The sequence below is a fragment of the Rhinopithecus bieti genome, unplaced genomic scaffold (assembly GCF_001698545.2).
Source record: "Rhinopithecus bieti isolate Rb0 unplaced genomic scaffold, ASM169854v2 scaffold_4911, whole genome shotgun sequence".
NCBI classification, from domain to species: Eukaryota; Metazoa; Chordata; class Mammalia; order Primates; family Cercopithecidae; genus Rhinopithecus; species Rhinopithecus bieti.
In genome coordinates, this window is record NW_016804526.1 from 146,047 (window position 1) to 169,541 (window position 23,495).

Genomic DNA, 23,495 nt, shown 5'->3' on the forward strand with positions numbered 1-23,495 from the left:
ATATTAAAGTTTATCACTGATATGAGATTCTAGGAATATAATAATTATGTGATTTCTACTATAGAGAGAATCAACACGGTTACAGTTTTCTAATAAATCGACCTGGGAAAGTCAAATATATGTCCAAACCAAGTTACATCCATAAGAGAAAGTCTTTTGGGCAACCTCAAGGCTCACCTTGGCCACATGGTAAGACTTAAAGCTTTTTTGTAAATTGTCTGATTTGGACCTATTCCTTCTTCTCTCCAGAGTTGTGTTTTCATTAGTAAAAGGTATAAGTCTTAGTAAAGAGGAGTTCTGATTTGAACAGAATGCAAAGCATTGATAAAGACTTAGCTGTAATTTTTTTTTTTTTTTCTGCTTTGAAGTAAGGCCCTAGGAATTTTTCTAAATGAATGGCTTTGTTCTTTTTTTTTGAGGCGGAGTCTCGCTCTGTCGCCCAGGCTGGAGTGCAGTGGTGAGATCTCAGCTCACTGCAAGCTTTGCCTCCCGGGTTCACGCCATTCTCCTGCCTCAGCTTCCCAAGTAGCTGGGACTACAGGCGCCTACCACCATGCCTGGCTAATTTTTAATATTTTTTTAGTAGAGATGGGTTTCACCATGTTAACCAGGATGGTCTTGATCTCCTGACCTGGTGATCCACCTGCTTCTGCCTCCCAAAGTGCTGGGATTACAGGCGTGAGCCACCATGCCCGGCCTTGAATGACTATTTTTTTGTTTTTCGTTTTTTTGAGACGGAGTTTTGCTCTTGTTTCCCAGGCTGGAGTGCCAGTAGTGTGACCTTGGCTTACTACAGCCTCCGCCTCCCGGGTTCAAGCGATTTTCCTGCCTCGGCCTCCCAAATATCTGGGATTATAGGTATGCACCACCACGCCTGGCTAATTTTGTATTTTTAGAGGAGATGGGGTTTCTCCATGTTGGTCAGGCTGGTCTCAAACTCCTGACCTTGGGTGATCCGCCCGCCTTAGCCTCCCAAAGTGCTGAGATTACAGGCGTGAGCCACTGCAGCCGGCCGAATGGCTTTTTTATAATAGCATTTGAAGAGTCAGGGTATTAGATATAACTTTTTTGGGAGTCTGTTTCTTTTGTATATCTGGCTAAAGATGTAGGCATTTGAACAAATCAAGTTCTGATAGATTGCAGGATGAATACATCACAGAAGAGAAATGCTAAGAAGCTCAGATTGAAATAATATCATGTTTTTATCCTTTGAAAATTCTTTTCCACATTTCAAGGTATATCTATTATTTACTAACCTTTCTTTAGTTAATTGTGCCATATTTGAGTTTTGATTACTAAAGTAAAACATAGTTATTTGTAATATGTTTATATATTAAGAATGTATTATAATAGCTGACATGTAATATAAATGTGTACATTTACAAATGCAAAATAAGCCCAGTGTGGTAGCTCATGCCTGTAATCCCAGCACTTTGGGAGGCCGAGGCGGGCAGATCACAAGGTCAAGAGACTGAGAACATCCTGGCCAACATGGTGAAACCCCGTCTCTACTGAAAATACTAAAATTAGCTGGGCATGGTGGTGTGCACCTGTAGTCCCAGCTACTCTGGAGGCTGAAGCAGGAGAATCGCTTGAACCTAAGAGGCGGAGGTTGCAGTGAGCTGAGATCGCAACACTGCACTCCAGCCTGGTGACAGAGCGAGACTCTGTCTCAAAAAAAAAAAAAAGAAAAGTGAAATAACAACTAATTATGTGGCAGGTTCTGTTTATGTTCTTTAATTACAACCCTGTGAGATAGGTGCTATTATGTTCCCACTTTAAAGACGAGGAAACCAAGGCAGATAGAAAGCTCAAATAATTGCCCAAGATCATACAACTAGGAAGTGGTAGAGCCAATATTTAATCCTAGGGTGGGTCTAGAGCCTACACACATAGAACCAACACTTCAATATGCTGCCTCAATTTAGAAAATTGAAATTTCCATAAATCCCAATTCTTTAGATGAAACCCTTCATGATTTGGTTAGCTCTTGGCTTTTTTTTTTTTTTTTTGAGACAGAGTCTGTCGCCCAGTCTGGAGTGCTGTGCGATAATCTTGACTCACTGCAACCTTTGCCTCCTAGGCTCAACAGACATCTCCCACCTCAACCTCCCAAGTAGCTGTGATTATAGGTGTGTGCTACCATTCTCAGCTAATTTTTGTTTATTTGTTAGTTTTTTGTAGAGATGGGGGGGTGGGGGTCTCGCTGTGTTGCCCAGGCTGGTCTTGAACTCCTGAGCTCAAGCATCTACCCACCTCAGCCTCCCAAAGTGCCGGGATTACAGGTGTGAGCTATCATGCCTGACCAGCTCTTGGCTTTTTTGATTGACAAATTACAGTAAGAAAATACTGCTCTTTTAAAATGGAAATTTCAAAATAGTGAACCATACTTTTTTTAAAAAAAATTATTTTACACCTGATATATTTGCCAGAATTAAACACATATCTAAAATTGTCAAGGTTTTAAGAACATCTGATAGTTTCTTAACATCTGATGGTTTCTTAACATCTGATGAAAAAGTCTTGAATTATACAGAAATATGTCTTCCTGTTATATATGTTCAATTTCAAGTCTTTATTTTTACCTTGTGCTTTGACAGTTGCTGTGGCCTTAGCCTGTCTTTCCGTTAATCTCACCTGCCCTTGCTGGATTATGCTGAGGAGGGGCTCCTGCTACTCCTGGTCTCAGAAACCCTCAGCAACACTCATACCCATGCAGAAACGTCTAGACCCTCTGCTTGGCCTTCAAGCATCCTCTGTGTGTTCTCCTGCTTCCTTGACCTCCTTTCCCCATAGAACCTGTGCTGCTCAGCATCTTGTCTTCCAACCGCATGACATGATTTGTGCTCCCTTATACCTTGAATGTCTCACTTCTGTATGTCTGAAGACATTCCTAATCTTAATTATTTAGTTTGTCCAATCTGATATAATCAACTTGAAATTCTACATTCTCATTTCTAAATTGAGGCTTATATTTAATCTGCATGGTTGCTATGAAAATTAGAGATAATGGTGGCCAAAGCAGTTATTTTTCTGTTCTTTGAACCCTTAGTCACGTGTTTATGTCCCTCTTGAAGCACTACAACAGGCGTCCTGTTATTGTTACCTGTAAACTTCATGCCCCATACTAGAATACGTTGCAGCAGTATTCCCTTATTCATCTTCATATTACCCCTCACATTGAACAAATGAAATACTCAAACATTGAACAAATGGATAAATGGAAAAAATAGTTATTGAGCTTTTTGCCTAAGCATAGCTGTTTATAAACAAATTATTGTTCAAGGATATTAATAGGCAGGTATTATAGTATTTATATCACGTCAGAGAATAATACCATATGCCTGGCTATTGTCCTGTCTTTTAAGGCAAAGATAAAAGAGGCAGCTTGAGTGCTTGTGGATATTCTGACTTCTCTGCCTCAGTAGAGCAGGCTGTGGCTCCCCTTGTTCTTGTGGCCTCTGTCACACCCACACCCAACCATTTCACCTGGCTACATTCAGAAGTTTCAGGTCCCCCAGTGTTTGGGAGAATGAAGGGAAACCCAGGCAAGACTGATTCCAGACCTTTTCCTAGTCAGTGATACAGATAACCTGAACTCACATAGGTCAAGTTCAGTCATTGCACATGTGGGGAGGTGAGGCTCCATCAAGATTTTCAAATGCACTGCAGTTAATTTGTAAATGAAGAGTTTTTCTTAATGTACTTGGGAGTTTGACTGTATGTTGCTTTCTATCTTGTGAAGCAGTATGTAGTTTTTGGCTAATTTCTTCAGCCCTGCTTCCATACTGTTAAGAGTTTGTTTGTTTGTTTTGACACAGGAACTCATTCTGTCGCCCAGATGGAAGTGCAGTGGTGTGATCATGGCTCACTGCAACCTTGACCTCCCTGGCTCAGATGATCCTCTCACTTCAGCCTTTTTTTATTTCTGTTTTTTTTGTTTGTTTGTTTGTTTGAGGCAGAGTCTTGCTCTGTCACCCAGACTGGAGTGCAGTGGTGTGATCTCAGCTCACTGCAACCTCTGCCCTCTGGGTTCAAGCAATTCTCCTGCCTCAGCCTTTGGAGTAACGGGGACTACAGGCTCACACCGCCACGCCCAACTAATTTTTTGTATTTTTTAGTAGAGACGGGGTTTCACCATGTTGGCCAGGCTGGTCACAAACTCCTGGCCTCAAGTGATCTGCCAGCTTTGGCCTCCCAAAATGATGGGATTACGGACATGAGCCACCGTGCCTAGTGGTATGTTAGACACCTCAGCCTCTTGAATGGCTGGAACTACCGGTGAGCACCACCACACCCAGGTAATTTTTAAATTTTTTCGTAGAGACAGAGTCTTGCCATGTTGTCCAGGTTGTTCTCAAACTCCTGGGCTCAGGCAGTCTTCCCACATTGGCCTCCCAAAGTGCAAGAATTACAGGCATAAGCCACCGTGCCTGGCCAGGAGTAGTTTGTGTTATTGTTGCTTGTTTTATGTTTAGTTCTGTCAACTACAATACAAAGATTATGTGATTAGTAACCGAGAAGCATCTTAGGCATAAAAAAGTAAAAGTCAGCTGGGCATGGTGGCTCATGCCTGTAATCCCAGCACTTTGGGAGGCTGAGGCAGGCGGATCACGAGGTCAGATGATTGAGACCATCCTGGCCAACATGGTGAAACCCCATCTCTACTTAAAATACAAAAAGGTAGCCGGGCCCACGCACCAGCAGTCCTAGCTGCTTGGGAGGCCGAGGCGGGGGAATCTGACCCTGGGAGGCGGAGGTTGCAGTGAACAGAGATTGCACCACTATACTCCAGCTTGGTGACAGAACGAGACTCCATCTCAAAAAAAAAAAAAAAAAAAAAAAATAAAAGTCTAAGTTTTAAAATCCCCTGAACTTAGGTTTATATCCCAGCTCTGCTGCTGATTTTTGCCCTCATAAGTTATCTGAAACCTACCTCAGAGAGTTGTTGAGGATTATATTAATAAGAGAACATATTGCATAACATGGAAGTAAATGATTGTTATTAATCTTTGAGTTTAAGAAACTAATCATTCTGTTGATAAAATTTAACTTGGCATTTTGTCTAGGTGTTTACTGCTAAGAGGTGTATTATGTTCCTAGCTTTTCCAGTTGCCAGAAACGTCAAAACACATTTGCTATTTGAAACAAGAATATGGCTGTGCTTGAAGGATACCAGGTGTCAAAGCAGAGTGTTCCCTTTCTTTGTCTGCACTTATGTTTTGCCGCCTTGGTTCAAACCAGCCACCATTTATTGGGCCCCTACTGTGAATAGGTCTTGGTGAGCAGATTCAGAGCTGATCAGGAGAAGATGTCTGTCCTCAAATAACTCACAATATATATAAAAATCATGAATGCCTATGGAAGATTAATAATGTTTGTCTGTACAGGAACTGCCACTTTCACCATACAGAAAAAAGCTGGTGGAGCCAAAGCATCAGTAAGAAAGGCTATGCAGTCTCCAGTTACCTTCCGAAAAGGTAAGGGATAAAGAAGATAAAGTTCTCAGACTTAATACTAAATTTTCTTAGGCTGGAGTGCAATGGCACGATCTCGGCTCCTGGGTTCAAGCGATTCTCCTGCCTCAGCCTCCCAGTAGCTGGGATTACAGGTGCCCACCACCGCGCCTGGTTAATTTTTGTATTTTTTGTAGAGATGGGGTTTTGCCATGTTGGCCAGGCTGGTCTTGAACTCCTGACCTCAGGTGATCTACCCATCTTGGCCTCCCAAAGTCCTGCGACTGTGCCTGGGCTTTAGCATGAGCCACTGTGCCTGGCCCTTAATACTAAATTTTTAAAAATTATAAATCACTCAATTTCAAATATAGATTTCAGAATGAATGCTGTGACTCTGTGCTGCAGTGGTTCAGAGAAGAAGTTTTGGAGTAGCTTTATGGAATCAAGTTAACCACTTACTCAACCTTACACAAATTTCTAACCCATTTATGTATCCTTAATTTTCTCACCTGGAAAAAATACAGATTATAATAGTGAGGATATATGTAACTACCTTGGTAGGTAAACAGGGTAACTATTATCCGTGTCTTACTATGAGAACAGACATAGAGAAGTTAAATGACCTGTCCAGATATCCTTAAAACAATAACAATAGTAGCCAATAGGTATAGAGCATTTACTCTATGCCAGGCATTATGTTCACACCTCATGTGCATTATCTCACTTGATCCTCACATTAAACCCAACGAAATCTGTGCAGTTATCCCCTATTGAAAGAACAGAACTAAATTTGGTAGGGGTAATTATTTTTTAAAAACCCACTGATTTGGCTGGGCGCGGTAGCTCATGCCTGTAATCTTAGCACTTTGGGAGGCCAAGACGGGTGGATCACGAGGTCAAGAAATCGAGACCATCCTGGTCAACATGGTGAAATCCTGTCTCTACTAAAAATACGAAAATTAGCTGGGCATGGTGGCATGCACCCGTAGTCCCAGCTACTCAGGAGGCTGAGGCAGGAGAATCGCTTGAACCCAGCAGATGGAGGTTGCAGTGAGCCGAGATTGCACCACTGCACTCCAGCCTGGCAACAGAGTGAGACTCTGTCTCAAAACAAAACAAAACAAACCCCACTAATTTATATGTACTGTGAGAAATGATGAGAAATACAAAGTAATTAGCCTAGGCTTGGTATTATGCCTCTTTCTCTACTACTAGCTCATTACTTTGCAGATCCGTCGTTCAGTTTACCCTATCTCTTTTTACCTATGTGTAATCCATTATTTAACTCATTTATCAACTTTTTAATGTCTATGGCTGTATTTTCTAGACGATGCATTTGGTACTTTTTCTACTCTTTTCCCCGTGTACGCATTAAAACCCAAGTTTCTGGTCATTTGGATCAATTTGAATCCTCAAAGCATCATTTCCTGTGCTTGTGTATTAGTCTGTTCTCACGCTGCTAATACATACCTGGGACTGGGTAATTTAAAAGGAGAGGTTTAATGGACTCACAGTTTCACATGGCTATGGAGGCCTCACAATCATGGTAAAAGGCAAAGGAGAAGCAAAGTCAAGTCTTACATGGTGGCAGGCAAGAGAGCGTATTCAGGGGAACTCCCCTTTATAAAACCATCAGATCTCATGAGAGCTCACTAACACAAGAACAGCAGCATGAAGGTAACTGCCCCCATGATTCAATTACCTCCCACCTGGCCCCTCCCACAGCACATGGGAATTATGGGAACTACAATTCAAGATGAGTTTTGGTTGAGGACACAGCCAAACCATATCAGCTTCTAAATCCCATGCTATCTTTTCTCACTTTCAAAGTCTTTCCTTTTTATCCATTATGAATTATTTTCTAGTTTAGAGTACTCAATAGCTTTTTATTCTTTTCAAAGCAAATATCTAGCAATGTCTAGTTCAACAGATCAAATGTTCCCCAAATACAATGTTACCTCTCAAAACAGTTGAAATTACTTGTACCATTATATTGTTTTGTTTTTGAAAGTCCCAGAGATCCAGGGTTTTGTGTTCTTGAGGTCGTTATAATCTAACATGAGGCCTTGCCCATAGAAAGCTGTACATATTTGTTTCATTGTTCAATGGTAACCCTGCCTCTGAAAGTTGGAAATGTGTGACTCCAACTTTCTAGCTTAAGTGCTTAGATAGACTGTGACCCACAAATTGACACAAGTAGAGCAAGAAAAGAAGCAGGATTTTCTTTGGGAATGGTGGAGGTAATAGGTTTAGTTTTATCATCCAGTTTCAGATTTCTCAGGCTAGACTCTGTAGACACTGTTTGGTGTTATGTTATAAAGAAACTGAGTGTCAGTGCCCGTCATCCTAGAGAAAGAGTACTTCCTTTCTGAGGGAAGCCAGTGTACTTGGCAGCCTGGTTTCTGCTGTGGGGTGTCTTCTTGATCTGTAACTTACCTTTCACTTTAGAAAGCTTTCACTGTCCAATGGGGCAGGACAGTTTACCTTGAAAAGACTTATGCATGCTCAGTTTCACAGAAATTTTCTCATATTATATTTTTATCTCAAATTGGATATCCCAGATAAACCCTAGAAAAATGCATTATGATCTGAAAGGAAGGAAATTACAAAACCATCTCTAGGTAAAGCAAGGTGAGAGAAACCCAGTGATAGCCTCTCAAGGTTTGTAATACCCCATAGGTGAAGATTTATCCTAAAATGCAAGACTCTTAACTGTAATTTTAGCAGACTAGGTAGTGGTTTGATTTTGTCATTCTTTCTAGCTGGCAATAATCATGTTCATTTGACAAAACAAGAGTGTCAATGTCTAGATACCAAATTAATTGTAGCCAAGATGGGGTTGGGATTAGTTGATGTTTGTAGTCTTTGCTAATCTCTAGTCATATCGTGAATACTTGAAGGATACTTCAGCACCCCACCTCCACTTGTTCCCATCTGCTTTGAAGTGGAAGCCTACTCTTGTGGTTGTGTTGCTTAACCACTCATTGGTTTCTCTTTCAGTCTCACTTTTTCTGTTTTAATGACTGTTTTCTTTTTTACCACAGTATTTGTTCTCATATGCATTCCTGTGATCTGCTTGTAGATTTTTTTCCTTTATAAGGTTTTTCAAAATTTGTTCCTTATTAATATTTACTGAAATAATTATTTACTGAATAATATTTACTGAAAAATAATTTACTGAATTATTTTAACATGGGACTTTCAGTGGCATTTCAAAATACTCTCTGATGTCTTTAAGTAGCAGAAAAAATGTCAAACCTTTTCAACTAGAGCATAGCTCTCACACTGGATATTACAGTGGCAGGTGCTACCAAATGATGTTAGCTTTGTTTCTTTTTCAGACTCTTGGGGCTAGTCAAAAGAAAAATCCCTAAGCTGTCTGTACCACTGCTCCCTTCCCTTTGGCACTAATCCAGGAAGAAGCTTTTGGAAAGCTGCCACCTTGTGGATGCAAATTAATAGATCTATTTGTGGCCGGGCGCGGTGGCTCACGCCTGTAATCCTAGCACTTTGGGAGGCCGAGACGGGCGGATCACGAGGTCAGGAGATCGAGACCATCCTGGCTAACACGGTGAAACCCCGTCTCTACTAAAATACAAAAAATTAGCCGGGAGAGGTGGCGGGCGCCTGTGGTCCCAGCTACTCGGGAGGCTGAGGCAGGAGAATGGCGTGAACCCGGGAGGCGGAGGTTGCAGTGAGCTGAGATCTGGCCACTGCACTCCAGCCTGGGCGACAGAGCAAGACTCCATCTCAAAAAAATAAATAAATAAATAAAATAATGCTTCCTCCATAGAACTGTCAGGAAGAGTATTCACTCAGCAACTGCCCATTGAGCTCCTACAACATACCAGGCACTGTTACTCATGAACAACACAGAAAGCAGCACATCAATAAGGGAGAATGAGGCTGGCTAGTTGGAACTACTCTAGCAAGGGTGGTTGAAGGTCTCTTTGAGAAGGTGAAACTCTTACTCCAGCTCTTAGTATGAAGCAAATTAAAAATTAAATAAAAATTTAGAAAAAAAGGCCGGGCGCGGTGGCTCAAGCCTGTAATCCCAGCACTTTGGGAGGCCGAGACGGGCGGATCACGAGGTCAGGAGATCGAGACCATCCTGGCTAACACGGTGAAACCCCGTCTCTACTAAAACTACAAAAAACTAGCCGGGCGAGGTGGTGGCGCCTATAGTCCCAGCTACCTGGGAGGCTGAGGCGGGAGAATGGCGTAAACCCGGGAGGCGGAGCTTGCAGTGAGCTGAGATCCGGCCACTGCACTCCAGCCTGGGCAACAGAGCAAGACTCTGTCTCAAAAAAGAAAAAAAAAAAGTTAGAAAAAGAGAAGGTGATTTTGAAGTGAAGATCTTAAATGATGAAAAGGAGATTGTTAGGTAAAGATAAGGCAAAACAGTTTCAGGCAGAAGTTCAAAGTTCTGGTAAGAGTGTTATATAAAGATAAGGCAGAACAGAAAGTTCAGAGCCCTGGTACAGAAACAAAGTTGGTATGACAGAAAAGATCAATATGGAAAAGTGACGAGAGATATGGTGGAAGAGATGGGCTAGATACTGTAGGCTAAGGCAAGGAGTTTGGATTTTACTTGAGATCCAGTGAGACTCCATTTTAGGCAATTAAGCAGAGAGATAATATAATTTATGTTTTAGAACATGTGGAAAAAAGACAGCATACAAGGATAGATTGCTTGGGCTAGGGTTTTAACAATGGAGATGGGGGAAATGGTTTGATTTGGATATATTTTGAAGATAGACAAAATTAGGACTTGCTGATGATTGGATGTGACATGTATAAGAAAGAAGGATGAGGCAGGGCACAGTGGCTCACGACTGTAATCCCAGCAGTTTGGGAGGCTGAGGCAGGCAGATCACTTGAGGCCAGGAGTTCCAGACCAGCCTGGCCAACATGGTGAAACCCCATCTCTACTAAAAATACCAAAATTAGCTGGGCATGGTGGCGCATGCCTGTAATCCCAGCTACTCGGGAGGCTGAGACAGGAAAATCACTTGAATCCGGGAGGCGGAGGTTGCAGCGAGCTGAAATTGCACCACTACACTCCAGCCTGGGGACATAGTGAGATTCCGTCTCAAAAAAAAAAAAAGAAAGATAAACAACTGGATTTTAACCTGAGTGTCTCCTGGGATGGGGCAGTTTAGGGGTAAAAATTAACAGTGTGGTTTTGGACCTGTTAAAGTTCAGATGTTTATGGCACATCCAAGCAAAGATTTTAAGAAGTGGCAGTTAGCTTTATGAGACTGGAGGTACAGGTTTTAGAGAGTTATCAGCATGTAGGTGATATTTAAAGCCATGGAACTAAATGAAGTTAGCTAGGGAAAGCAGAGGTGTGTTAGAAAATTCAAAGACCAGGCATGAGTGTCTGGTAAGTTCAAGGGACTGAACGTAAAAGTGCTTATTAGCCCATATAAATGCCAAAGTGTGTGCTGTGATTATTTTGGGGGCTTTATTTCTTGGAGGTATCCTCAGCTTCAAGTACATAAGGTTGGTAGAGTTACAAAAGACAAAGAGGGCCCAAACTTCAGCACTGTCCTACCTCTTCTTCCTGCTTCAGGGAGCCACATGACTGCTTGTTTGGGATCTAATCCCATCTTGCCCCATGTCTTGAAATCACCTTGAAGGGTAGAACATGCTGTGACGCTGGCTTTGGAACATTGTGTTAGGTGAGGTAGGCTCCCCTAGGACTTTGTGCGGAGAAACCTTATTGGTTTGTGGGTTTACTAAGCTGCTTCTGGGCATTAGCTGGAATGAAAGTTTCTTTTCAACAAATACTGATACATGCAGTAAGAAGAAAGAGGGTCATAATGTGTTGTCACCACACTCACTGTGATGCCTTTGCCCAAAGGCAGATTGTAAGTATTAAGCCTGGGTGAAGATGCCCAAAGCATTGCTTCTAAGTTTTCACGGCCGGGCGCGGTGGCTCACGCGTGTAATCCCAGCACTTTGGGAGGCCGAGGCGGGCGGATCACGAGGTCAGCAGATCGAGACCATCCTGGCTAACACGGTGAAACCTCGTCTCTACTAAAAATACAAAAAAATTAGCTGGACATGGTGGCGGGTGCCTGTAATCCCAGCTACTCGGGAGGCTGAGACAGGAGAATGGCCTGAACCTGGGAGACGTAGCTTGCAGTGAGCTGAGATCGCGCCACTGCACTCCAGCCTGGGAGACAGAGCAAGACTCCATCTCAAAAAAAAAAAAAAAAAGAAGTTTTCACAAGACTTTCCGTAAAAGACAGGGAAGGCACAGGTTTCAGAGTTCACCCAACTTTTGATGTGAAGACCTCTCCACAGTTCTGTTGTATCTGTGGCCTCTCCTCCCTAAATTTTCTTGTCTTAGAGATTAATTACTAATAGTTTTCAAATCCAAAGAAGGCTGGAATTCATTTTCCATCTCATACACTGACAGGACAGGAATTGTTCGAACCCCAAAGTGAACCATATCCAGACCTTATGATTTGAATATTATTTAAAATGTGACTACCTTTGCTTTGATGATAAAAGTCACAATTAACAAATGAGTCAATCAATCAATCCATCCCAATGTATGCTTTGTTCTTATCCCTTAAAAGGCTCTAATGCTTCATGTCATAGTCAGCAGCATACAAAAAAACATGGAAGTGCTGGACTTGCACCTCAAACCAAGCAGGTGTGTGTGGAGTATGAGAGAGAGGAGACTGTGGTGAGTCCCTGGACGATACCTTCAGAAATCCATAAGATTCTTCATGACAGCCACAATTCCCTTCTACAAGTAAGCATTGTTCTAGATTTTGTCTAGTGATTGCTCTATGTTCTTCAGGTTTTGTGTTTGTTTTTTAGTTTGTTTTTTGTGGGATGTGGAAATACTGAAAGGTTGTTAGGTCAGTTTGAAATCGTGATGCAAAACATCTTCCCTTTTGGCTTAGTACTCCAGCATTTATCTTTCAGAATTCTCTGTGACTGTATTTTTTAACTAAAAAAATGACCAAAATGTAAGAATATAAAATCGTACTACAAGTATCAACGTCCATTCTTCCCTGTCTTTGAATCCAGTGCCAGCATCTCGTTGTGTGAGATGATGTTCAGCTCTTGTCCATCTGGATGTGCTGGGCAATCACAGCCCTATTTCCTGGCACATTTCCTTCAGCCCTTTGATGGATGAACAACTCTAGAATTTTTGAAAGCTTAGTTCACATTCCAGGTTTTTTTGTTTTTGTTTTTCTGTTTGTTTTTAGGGGCTAGGACCACAACTGACTATCTTTTCAATTCAATAGGACTTGTCTCCAACTGAAGAGGAAGAGCCAGAGCATCCTTTTGGGGTGGGCGGCATGGACAGCGTGTCTGAGAGCACTGGCAGCATCCTCAGCAAGCTGGACTGGAATGCCATTGAAGACATGGTGGCCAGCGTGGAGGACCAGGGCCTGTCTGTCCACTGGGCCCTGGACCTGTAAGACCTGGATATCATTCTGTTTCCATACACAGGCCAGCACCTCAGTAATGTGATTCTGAAAGATTAACAGGTTTAAGGGACAGAAGCAATGAAAGAAGCAATGTGAATTTTCCATCTGCTATCATATTATTAACTGGATTAGCCATTTCAAGAGGAAAAATAAACATTTCTCAATAACTTTGCCTTCATGGGGAAAAGGTTGACTATTGATGTATTATATGTTTTTGTATTTGCTGCATCATTAGGCATAATTTTAAAATGATAAGTACCTTTCAAGCCAAGTTTGCATAACCTACTTTCAATAAAAACATTCTATCTTGCCTCCTCCTTTATTACCCTCTGAGTTTTGAGAAACAACCATATATAGATTAATAGGGAAAAAAATTCTTTTCTTTGAGAAGAAAATCACAGTCTCACCTGAGAACTCAATTATGAACCCTATTTTAAAACACCTATGCAGGGTTTAGCCAACTACATTTTACCAACCGTGAAAAGAAAAGAAAAGAAAAACCAACTACATTTTACCAACCGTGAATTTCTAAATAAGCCAAGTTTCATGGAGGCCAGGAGATCTTCTGTCTTCTGCCCTGCAGCCTGAAGCCTTGGAGGAAGAAACAGGCGTGGATGCTTTGGGCGGGAAAGTAGGGGAATATGACTCCAGGCTCTAGAAGGCTTATCTTAAATTTGTAAGAACCATGGTACAGAGACCTGGTTAGGTTTTGGTATTGAGCTCCAACAGTGTTATAGTTTTAAGAGATAATTTTTATGAGAATTGACTCAGAACCAGGATCCTTCAACTACTTCATCAATGTTTGGTATAATATCAAAGCACACTATTATCTGAAAAGCAATTAAATACCCCTTTTTTCCAAATATCTACCTGTGTGAAGCCAGATTTTACAACATATGCAGCAAGTTGAATGCAGAAGCAGGTATGGTAATAGCTGCCTTCTATTAAGCTAAACATTAAAGAGATTTGTTGAACTATAAAACAGTGCCACTCTCCTTACTAAATTGTTTTAGAAAATAGCTTTATATGCTAACATTATTATAAATTGTCATTTAATTGTTATTGTCATTTAAAATATTTTACAATGTTTTCTGTTTCTTTTTTGTGTATTCTATGGGTATTGATACATGATACTTGTACATTTTTAATGGGGTGCATGTGATATTTTAATACATGCATACAATGTTTAGCAATGAAATCAGGGTAATTGGGATATTCATCACCTCAAACATTTATCATTATTTGTGTTAGAAACATTCCAAACCTTTTCTTCTAGCTATTTATCCATTGTTGGATGCTTATATCAATTTTATATCTTAGCTGTTGTGAATAGAGCTGCAATAAATGTGGGAGTGCAGATATCTCTTTGATATACTGATTTTCTTTCTTTTGGATATATACCCAGCCATGGGATTGCTGGATCATATGGTAGTTCTATTTTTAATTATTTGAGGAACCTCCATACTGTTTTCCATAGCTGCTATACTAATTTGCATTCCCACCAAGGCTGTATGAGCATTCCCCTTTATCTGTATGCCCACAAGCATTTATTTTCCATCTTTCCTATAGTAGTCATTTTAACCGGGGTGCAACGATACCTCATTATGATATTGACTTGCATTTTTCACATGATAGTAGTATTGAGCATTTTTTCATATACCTGTTGGCCATTTGTATGTCATTTTTAAGAAATGTCCATTCAGATATTTTGTCCATTTTGTAGTAGGATTCTGTTTTGTTACTAAATTGTTTAAGTTCTTTATATATTGCGGTTATTAATGCTTTGTTGGAGGGGTAGCTGGCAAATATTTTCTCCCATTCTTTAGGTTGTATTTTCACTTTGTTGATTGTTTTCTTTGCTGTGCAGAAGCTTTTCAGCTTGATGTAATTCTGTTTGTCAATTTTTGCTTTCATTGCCTGTGCTTTTGAGGTTTTACTCAGAAAAAAATCTGTGCCTAGACGAGTGTCCTGAAATGTTTCCCAAATTTTTTTTCAAGCAGTTTCATAGTTTCAGTTCTCACATTTAAGTCCAATCTATTTTGGTTTTATATATGATTTATACAGGTGTAGTTTCATTCTTCTATAATGGACATCTAGTTTTCTTGGCAGCATTTATTGAAGAGGAGGGTATCCTTTCCCCATTGTATGTTCTTAATGTCTTTGCCAAAAATGAGCTGACTGTAAGTGCATGGATTTATTGATAATTCTTTTTTTTTTTTTCTTTGCGACAGGATCTCACTTTGTTCTCCAGGCTGGAGTACAGTGGTGTGATGTTGGCTCACTGCAGCCTTGACCTCCCAGGCTCAAGCGATCCTCCCACCTCGACCACCCAAGTAGCTGGGACTAGGTGCATGCCACCATGCCTGGCTAATTTTTTGTGATTTTCATAGAGACAGTGTTTCATGTTGCCCAGGCTCCTCTGGAACTCCTGAGTTCCAGTGATCCTCCCACCTCGGCCTCCCAAAATGCTTGGATTAGAGGGATGGGCCACCGCGCCCAACCTATTGATGGGTTCTTTATTCTGTTCTATTGGTCTGTGTGTTTTTATGCCAGTTCCGTGCTGTTTTTGTTGTTATAACTGTGTAATAATATCACATGGAGAGATGGAATTTCACTCTTGTCGCCCAGGCTGGAGTGCAATGGCACAATCTCGGCTCACTGCAACCTCCGCCTCCCGGGTTTAAGTGATTCTTCTGCCTCAGTCTCCTGAATAGCTGGGACTACAGGCACCTGCCACCATGCTCAGCTAATTTGTGTGTGTGTGTGTGTGTGTTTAGTAGAGATGGGGTTTCACAATGTTGACCAGGGTGGTCTCAAACTCCTCACCTCAGGTGATCCGCCTGCCTTGGCCTCCCAAAGTGCTGGGATTACAGGCATGAGCCACCACACTCGGCTGAATTATGGTGTATTATTATTATTATTTTTTAGACAGAGTCTCACTTTGTCACCCAGGCTGGAGTCCAGTGGTGCGATCTTGGCTCACTACAACCTCTTCCTCCCAGGTTCAAGCAATTCTTGTGCCTCAGCCACCTGAGTAGCTGGGACTAAAGGCACGTGCCATCATGCCCGGCTACTTTTCTGTATTTTTAGTAGAGATGGGGTTTCAGCTTGTTGACCAGGCTGGTCTCTTAACTCCTGACCTCAGGTGATCAGTCCCCCTAGACCTCCCAAACTGCTGGAATTACAGGCATGAGCCACCGCACCTATCCTGGAGCATAGTTAGAACCCAATGCAGAGACTCTTAAGAACCATGGTAAAACTACAGGAGCTGATAACCAGAATAACCAGTTTAGAGAGGAACAAAACTGACCTGATAGAGCTGAAAAACACAACACAAGAAATTTACTGTGCAGTCACAAGTATCAGCAACAGAATAGGCCCAGTGGAGAAAAGAATCTCAGCTTGAAGACTATCTTTCTGAAATAAAACAGGCAGACAGGAATAAAGAAAAGAGAGTGAAAAGGAACTAATAAAACTCCGAGAAATATGAGATTATGTAAAAAGACATCCTGTGACTGATTGGGGTACCTGAAAGAGATGGGGAGAATGGAACCAAGTTGGAAAACACACTTCAGAATATCATCCAGGAGAACTTCCCCAACCTAGCAAGACAGGCCAACATTCAAATTCAGGAAATCCATAGAACCCCAGTAAGATACTTTACAAGAAAACCCCAAAACATACCATCACATTTGCCAAGGTCAAAATGAAAGAAGAAGTGTTAAGGGCAGCCAGAGAGGCCAGGTCACCTAAAAAAGTAAGCCCATTAGACTAACAGCACATCTCTTAGTGGAAACCCAATAAGCCAGAAGAGATTGGGGGCCAATATTCAACATTCTTAAAAGAGTTACCAACCCAGAATTTCATATTCGGCCAAACTAAGCTTCATAAATGAAAGAGAAATAAGCTCCTTTTCAGACAAGCAAATGCTGAGTGAATACATCTCGACCAAGCCTGCCTTGCAAGAGCTCCTGAAGGAAGTACTAGATGTGGAAAGGAAAACCCATTAACAGCCACTGCCAAGGCACACTGAAGTATACACACCAGTGACACTATGAAGGAACCACATAAACAAGTCTGCAAAATAACCAGTTAGCATCATGATGACAGGATCAGATTCACACATAAAAATATTAACCTTAAATGTAAATGGGCTTAATGCCTCAATTAAAAGACATAAAATGGCAAACTGGATAGAGTCAAGCCCCATCAGTATTCTGTCTTCAGGAGACACATGTCACATCCAGAAACACACATATGCTCAAAATAAAGGGATGGAGGAAAAATGGAAAACAGAAAAAAGCTGGGGTCACAATCCTGGTTTCTGACAAAATACACTTTAAACCAACAAAGATAAAAAAGGCCGTTACATAATGGTAAAGGGTTCAATTCATCAAGAGCTAACTATCCTAAATATATATGCACCCAATATAGGAGCACTCAAATTCATAAAGCAAGTTCTTAGAGACCTTCAAAGAGACTTAGATTCCCACACAGTAATAGTGGACACTTTAACACCCCACTGACAATATTAGATCATCAAGACAGAAAATTAACACAGATATTCAAGTCCTGAACTCAGCTCTGGATCAAGTGGACCTGATAGATATCTACAGAACTCTCCATTCCAAAACAACAGAATATACATTATTCTCATCACATGGCACTCTAAAATTGATCACATAATTGGAAGTAAAACACCCCTCAGCAAATGTGAAAGAACTGAAATCAAACTGCTCAGACCACAGCACAATCAAGTTAGAACTCAAGAAACTCACTCAAAACAACACAACTACGTAGAAGTTGAACAACCTGTTCCTGAACAACTCCTGAGTAAATGAAATTAAGGCAGAAATCAAGAAATTATTTGAAACTAATGAGAACAAAGAGACAATGTACCAGAATCTTCGGGACACAGCTAAAGCAGTGTTAACGGGGAAGTTTATAGCACTAAATCCCCACAACAGAAAGATCTCAAATCAACAACCTAACATCACAACTAAACTAGAGTCCAGGCATGGTGGCTCATGCCTGTGATCCCAGCACTTTGGGAGGCCGAGGTGGGTGGAGTGGTTGAGCTCAGGAGTTTGAGACCAGCCTGGTTAACATGGTGAAACCCTGCCTCTACTAAAATTACAAAAATTAGCCGGGCATAGTGGTGCATGCCTGTAATTCCAGCTACTTGGGAGGCTGAGGCAGGAGAATTGCTTGAACCTGGGAGATGAAGGTTTCAGTGAACCAAGATTGCATCACTACACTCCAGCCTGGGCAACAGAGCGAGACTCCATCTCAAAAAACAAACAAAAACTAGAGAACCAATAGCAGACAAATCCCAAAGCTAGCAGGAGACAAGAAATAACCAAGATCAGAGCAGAACTGGAGGAAATAGAGACATGAAAAAACCCTTCAAAGATTAATCCAGTTTTTTAAAAAAAATTAATAGACTACTAGCTAGAATAATAAGAAAAGAGAGAAGAACCAAATAGACACAATAAGAAATGATAAAGGGGATATCACCACTGACCCCACAGAAATACAAACAACCATAGAGAATACTATAAACACCTCTATGCACATAAATTAGAAAATCTTGAAGAAATAGATAAATTCCTGGAAATATACACCCTCCCAAGACTGAACCAGGAAGAAATTGAATTCCTGAATAGATCAAGAACAATTTCCGAAATTGAGTGATTTCGGAAATCACTCAATAAGCCCAGGACCAGACGGATTTACAGCTGAATTTTAAAAGAGGTACAAAGAAGAGCTAGTACCATTTTTACTGAAACTATTTCAAGCAATTGAAAAGGAGCAACTCCTCCCTCATTTTATAAGGCCAGCATCATCCTAATTCCAAAACCTGGCAGAGATACAATAAAAAAAGAAAACTTCAGGCCAATATCCCTGATGAACATTGATGCAAAAATTCTCAATAATACTAATACTGGCAAACCAAATCCAGCAGCACATCAAAAAGCTTATCCACCATGATCAAGTTGGCTTCCTCCCCAGGATGCCAGGTTGATTCAACATATGCAAATCAATAAATGTAATTCACATAAACAGAACGAAAGACAAACCACATTATTATCTCGACACAGAAAAGGCCTTTGATAAAATTCAACATCCCTTTATGGTAAAAACTCTCAATAAGCTAGGTATTGAAGGAACATACCTCTAAATAATAAGAGCCATATATGACAAACCCACAGCCAGTATCATACAGAATGGGCAAAAGCTGGAAACATTCCCCTTGAAAACTGGCATAAGACAAGGATCCCCTCTCACCGCTCATATTCAACATAGTATTGGAAATTCTGACCCAAATCACAGGGTCCTGAGGCGACATTCATCCTCCTCAGTTTACGAAAAACATGACGGGATTAAGAGATTAAAGTAAAGACAGGCATAGGAAATCACAAGGATATTCATTGGGGAAGTGATAAGTGTCCATGAAATCTTCACAATTTATGTTCAGAGATTATAGTAAAGACAGGCGTAAGAAATTATAAAAGTTTTAATTTGGGGAACTAATAAATATCCATGAAACCTTCACAATTTATGTTTTTCCACCGCAGCTTCAGCTGGTCCTTCCATTCAGGGTCCCTGACTTCCTGCAACATGCCTGGGTAATTTTTGTATTTTTAGTAGAGATGGGGTTTCACCATCTTGGCCAGGCTGGTCTCAACTGCTGATCTCGTGATCCACCTGCCTCAGTCTCCCAAAGTGCTGAGATTACAGGCGTGAGCCACCATGCCTGGGCTTCTGTGAGTAGGTTTTAAAGTACCCAAATACCAGTGTATTGGAGTCTGTCTCTTCCTTTGGATCTAGTAATGTTTGTTTTATATATCTGGGTTCTTCAGTGTTGGGTGCATATATATTTAGAAATGCAGTATTCTATTGATGAATTAATTGCTTTGTCATTATGATCTTCATTGTCTTTTTACTGTTGTTGTTTTACTGTCTTATCTTTTAAATAGGACATTTAATCCACTCACAGTTAGGGTTATTATTGAGATGTGAGGACTCATTCCTGAAATGAATCCTCTCCATTTTTGTTTGTGTGGGAGAGACTTTATTTCTCTTTCGTTTATGAAAGCTTCCTTGGCTGGGTATAGAATTCTTGTTTGGCAGGTTTTTGTTTTATTTTCCTCTCAGCACTTTGAATATATCATCCCATTCTCTCCTGGCCTGTGAAGTTTCTGCTGAGAAATCCTCTGTTACTCTGATGAAACTTCCCTTGTATGTGACTAGACACTTCTCTCTGCCTTTAACTTTTGACAGTTTGACCATAATGTGACAGGCAGAAGACTTTTTGGGTTGTTATCTATTTGTGGGTATCTGAACTTCCTTTATCTGGATGTCTAAATGTCTTGCTATACTTGGAAAGTTTTCAGTCATTATTTTGGTAAAAGGTTTTTAATGCCATTGATCTTCTCTTCACCTTCTGGAACAAACAAATCCGTATATTTGGTTGCTTTATGATGTCCCATGTGTCATGTAGACTTTGCATTCTTTTTCATGGGGTTTGTTTTGTTTTGTTTTTGGGGTTTTTTGTTATTGTTGTTTGAGAACATTCCATGTGCTGTTGAGAAGATTGTGTATTCTGCAGCAATTGGATGAAATGCACATATATTTATTTTTTTTTTTGTTTTGTTTTACTTTTTAATTTTTTAAAAAATGAGATGGGGTCTTGCTATGTTGAGCAGGCTGGTCTCGAACTCCTGGCCTCAAGTGATTCTTCCATCTCTGCCTCTTAAAGTGCTGGGATTATAGGTGTGAGACACCATGCCTGGCCGTGTTTTTATATCCTTTTGGTTAAATGATCCCTTTATCATTATATAATGACTTTCTTTGTTTCTTTCTTTTTTTCTCCACACTGTTTTCCATAGTGGCTGTACGAGTTTATATTCCAACCAGCAGCGTAGAAGTGTTCCCTGTTCACCACATCTATGCCAACATCCATTGTTTTTTGATTTTTTTTTTTTTTAATTATTTTGGCCATTCTTGCAGGAGTAAAGTGGGATCACATTGTGGTTCTGATTTGCATTTCCCTGATCATTAGTGATGTTGAGCATTTTTTCATATGTTTGTTGGCCATTTGTATAACTTCTTTTGAGAATTGTCTATTCATTTCCTTAGCCCACTTTTTGATGGGATTGTTTGCTTTTTTCTTGCTGATTTGTTTGAGTTCATTGTAGATGCTGGATATTAGTTCTTTGTCAGACACATAGATTGTGAAGATTTTTATCCCACTCTGTAGGTTATCTGTTTACTCTGCTGACTGTTCCTTTTACCATGCAAAAGCTCTTCAGTTTAATTAAGACCCAGCGATTTATCTTTGTTTTACTGTTTTTGCTTTTAGGTTCTTGGTCATGAAATCCTTTCCTAAGTCAATCTCTAGAAGGGGTTTTCCAATGTTATCTTCTAGAATTTTTATATTTTCAGGTCTTATATTTAAGTCCTTGATCCATCTTGAGTTGATTTTTGTATAAGGTTAGAGATGAGGATCCAGTTTCATTTTCCTACATGTGACTAGCCAATTATCCCAGCACCATTTGTTGAAAGGTTGAAAACCATTATGTTTTTGTTTGCTCTGTCAAAGATCACTTGGCTGTAAGTATTTGGGTTTATTTCTGGTTTCTCTATTCTGGTCTGTTGGTCTATGTGTCTTTTTTTAAATACCATTATCATGCTGTTTTGATCCCTATGGCCTTATAGTTTGAAATCAGGTAATGTGATACCTCTAGATTTGTTTATTTTGCTTAGTCTTGCTTTGGCTATGCGGGCTCTTTTTTGTTTCCATGTGAATTTTAGAATTTTTTTTCTAATTCTGTGAAGAATGATGGTGGTATTTTGATGGGAACTGCGTTGAATTTGTAGATTGCTTTTGGCAGTATGGTCATCTTTACAATATTATTCTATCCATCCTTGAGCATGGGATGTGTTTCCATTTGTTTGTGTCATCTATGATTTCCTTCAGCATTGTTTTGCAGTTTCCCTTGTAGAGGTCTTTCATCTCCTGGGTTAGGTATATTCCTAAGTATTTTATTTTTTGCAGCTATTCTGAAAGGGGTTGAGTTCTTGATTTGTTTCTCAGTTTGGTTGCTGTTGGTGTATAGCAGAACTACTGATTTGTGTACATTAATTTTGTATCCAGAAACTTTGCTGAATTATTTTATTAGTTCTAGGAGTTTTCTGGAGGAATCATTAAGGTTTTCTGGGTAAACAATTATATCATCAGCAAACAGAGACAGTTTGACTTCCTCTTTACTGATTTGGATGCCCTTGATTTATTTCTTTTATCTGATTGCTCTGGCTAGCACTTCCAGTACTGTGTTGAAGAGGAGTCATGAGAGTGGGCATCCTTGTTCCAGTTTTCAGAGGGAATGCTTTCACTTTTCCCCATTCAGTATTATGTTGGCTGTGGGTTTGTCAAAGATGTCTTTTATTACATTGAGGTATGTCCCTTGTATGCCGATTTTGGTGAGAGTTTTAATCATAAAGGGATGCTGGATTTTGTCAAAAGCTTTTCCTGCATCTGTTGAAATGATTATGTGATTTTTGTTTTTAATTATATATATATGGTGTATCACATTTATTGACTTGAGTATATTAAACCACCCCTGCATCCCCGTTATGAAACCCACTTGATCAAGGTGGATTGTCTTTTTGATATGTTGTTGGATTCTGTTAGCTAGTATTTTGTTAAGGATTTTAGCATCTATATTCGTCAAGGATATTGGTCTGTAGTTTTCTTTTTTGGTGATGTCCTTTCTTGGTTTTGGTATTAGGGTGATACTGGCTTCATAGAATGACTTAGGAGGGTTCCCTCTTTCTCTGTTTTGTGGAATAGTGTCAATAGGATTGGTGCCAATTCTTCTTTCAATGTTTGGTAGAATTCTGCTGTGAATCTGTCTGGTCCTGGACTTTTTTTTGTTGATAATTTTTAAAGTACCATTTCAATCTTGCTGCTTATTATTGGTCTGTTCAGGATATCTAATTCTTCCTGATATAAGGTAGGAGGGTTGTATCTTTCCAGGAATTTATGCATTTCTTCTAGGTTTTCTAGTTTATGTGCATTGAAGTGTTCATAGTAGCCTTGAATGATCTTTTGTATTTCTGTGGTATCAGTTGTAATATCTCCTGTTTCATTTCTTATTGAACTTATTTGCATTTTCTCTCTTCTTTTCTTAGTTAATCTTGCTTATGGTCTATCAATTTTATTTATCTTTTCAATGAACCAGGTTTTTGTTTCATTTATAGTTTGTATTGTTTTTTGTTTTAATTTCACTTAGTTCTGCTTTGATCTTGGTTATTTCCTTTCTCCTGCTAGGTTTGGGTTTGGTTTATTCTTGTTTCTCTAACTCCTTGAGGTGTTACCTTAGATTGTCTGTGCTCTTTCAGACAATTTGATGTAGGCCTTTAGGGCTATGAACTTTCCTCTTAGCACTGCCTTTGCTGTATCCCAGAGGTTTTGATAGGTTTTGTCAGTATGTCATTCAGTTCGAAAAATTCTTTAATTTCAATCTTGATTTCATTTTGACCCAATGATCATTCAGGAGCAGGTTATTTAATTTCA

At 40.1% G+C, this 23,495-nt stretch overlaps 1 protein-coding gene across 1 annotated transcript in view; it reads left to right on the forward strand.

The window, feature by feature from the left end:
• CPLANE1 (ciliogenesis and planar polarity effector complex subunit 1) overlaps window positions 1-14,274 on the forward strand; it is a 155,968-nt gene extending 141,694 nt beyond the window's left edge. Inside the window, 4 exon segments of the mRNA XM_017868905.1 lie at window positions 65-189; window positions 5,391-5,480; window positions 12,047-12,225; window positions 12,728-14,274. Of these exon segments, the coding sequence (XP_017724394.1) occupies window positions 65-189; window positions 5,391-5,480; window positions 12,047-12,225; window positions 12,728-12,904 (571 nt within the window). The 3' untranslated portion in view covers window positions 12,905-14,274.
• Window positions 14,275-23,495: the final 9,221 nt, after the last annotated feature.